The sequence below is a fragment of the Dichomitus squalens genome (assembly GCF_000275845.1).
Source record: "Dichomitus squalens LYAD-421 SS1 unplaced genomic scaffold DICSQscaffold_10, whole genome shotgun sequence".
Classification (NCBI taxonomy): Eukaryota; Fungi; Basidiomycota; class Agaricomycetes; order Polyporales; family Polyporaceae; genus Dichomitus; species Dichomitus squalens.
In genome coordinates this window covers 46,670-47,877 of record NW_006766892.1, presented here as the reverse complement: position 1 = coordinate 47,877, position 1,208 = coordinate 46,670, and the positions used below count along the sequence as shown (strand labels likewise).

The following is a 1,208-nucleotide window of genomic DNA, read 5'->3' as shown; positions in this document are numbered from 1 at the left end:
ATAGTTTGGCGACAATTCCACTTCCCCCCCCCCTCGTCGTCGTCCTCCTCCTCGACGGCGACCACTCTTGTTACGGATGGGGACGGCGACTCCGGGTCGCCGTTGGCAGATATGGTGTGAGTGGGTAGGTGCGGGTCCTTACTCCACACGCTGACTTCGGTCGTGGTCCGAGCACGCTGGTGCAAGTCTTAAGTGACGCGCTGGGTGGAAATGTCAAACAATCTCGGATAACACGCTTACTTACATACCTACCGTACCCTGTAGCTATGTTTGGTATAAGACAAGAAAATAATAATAATAATAATAAAAGACCCCGAACGATCACCATCGACATGGCAAATACATCGGCTAAGCCAAACCTGTGTGTCTTTACGTCCCCAGAGAAGCACGGGACGTATGTAATCGGACGAAACCTCGTCCTAGTTCCTCGTCTTTTCACGGCCATACGGGATCCGCATGAAGCGCGCCGACCTCTGCCTCAACCTTGTCACGTCCGATCCAACCACCGTCGGAGCCACTGACCCAGACACGGGTAGACCTCTTTTCTCTATCGGAGGGCCGATGGGCGAAGAAGCTCTCAGTGCGCTCCAGACGCTCAAGGATAGCGAAGGGCGGTCCCCTGTGACGCTGGTTTGGCGGGTTACCAATAGCCCCTTTGGAGGCGTCATAGCAGTTGTTAAAGTCGACGTGCCGGAGACGGAGCTTGCGTACGCGTGTGCGAAATGCGGTAAGTGGGAGGCTGCTGGGGGTCCTCGCTGGTCTCGGTGCTCCGGGTGCAAGGCGCTGATAAACTCGGGGCTGTGAAGACAAGGATTAGATCCGACTAGAGTCGAAGCAAGATCTTCAGTCAGTAAGGAAAGACTATATTGCAGCAACGAACTGTACCTAGAGTCGAAGCAAGACTACAAAGGTCAAGTAAGTAACTACAAGTTAGAGATAGATGTAACGAAGTACTCACTCTTCAGTCAGTAAGGAAAGACTGAAGAGGGAGGACGCAATCTGAAGTCCTTATATACTACAGTGAAGTGTCCATGACTAATCGAAGAGTGGTTAGTCACATGTACCATAGTGCGATGAATAATACAATGACGAAAGAATTGCGACGTATCGCACCATAGGATGAGTAAGAGATGAGTAAGGCATAGACCTGTCTAGACCGTTCTGGAGTAGTACGGATTGTCCTAGACAGTACCAGAAGAGTCCGGAAG

The 1,208-nt window shown here is 51.5% G+C and overlaps 1 protein-coding gene across 1 annotated transcript; it reads left to right on the top strand.

Moving 5' to 3' along the window:
- Positions 1 to 456: 456 nt before the first annotated feature.
- DICSQDRAFT_169169 (uncharacterized protein) lies at positions 457 to 817 on the top strand (the record flags this gene model as incomplete). The annotated part of the gene is made up of 2 exons (XM_007364790.1): positions 457 to 727; positions 807 to 817. The coding sequence occupies 2 exons, from the start codon at positions 457 to 459 to the stop codon at positions 815 to 817; spliced, it is 282 nt and encodes a 93-aa protein (XP_007364852.1).
- Positions 818 to 1,208: the final 391 nt, after the last annotated feature.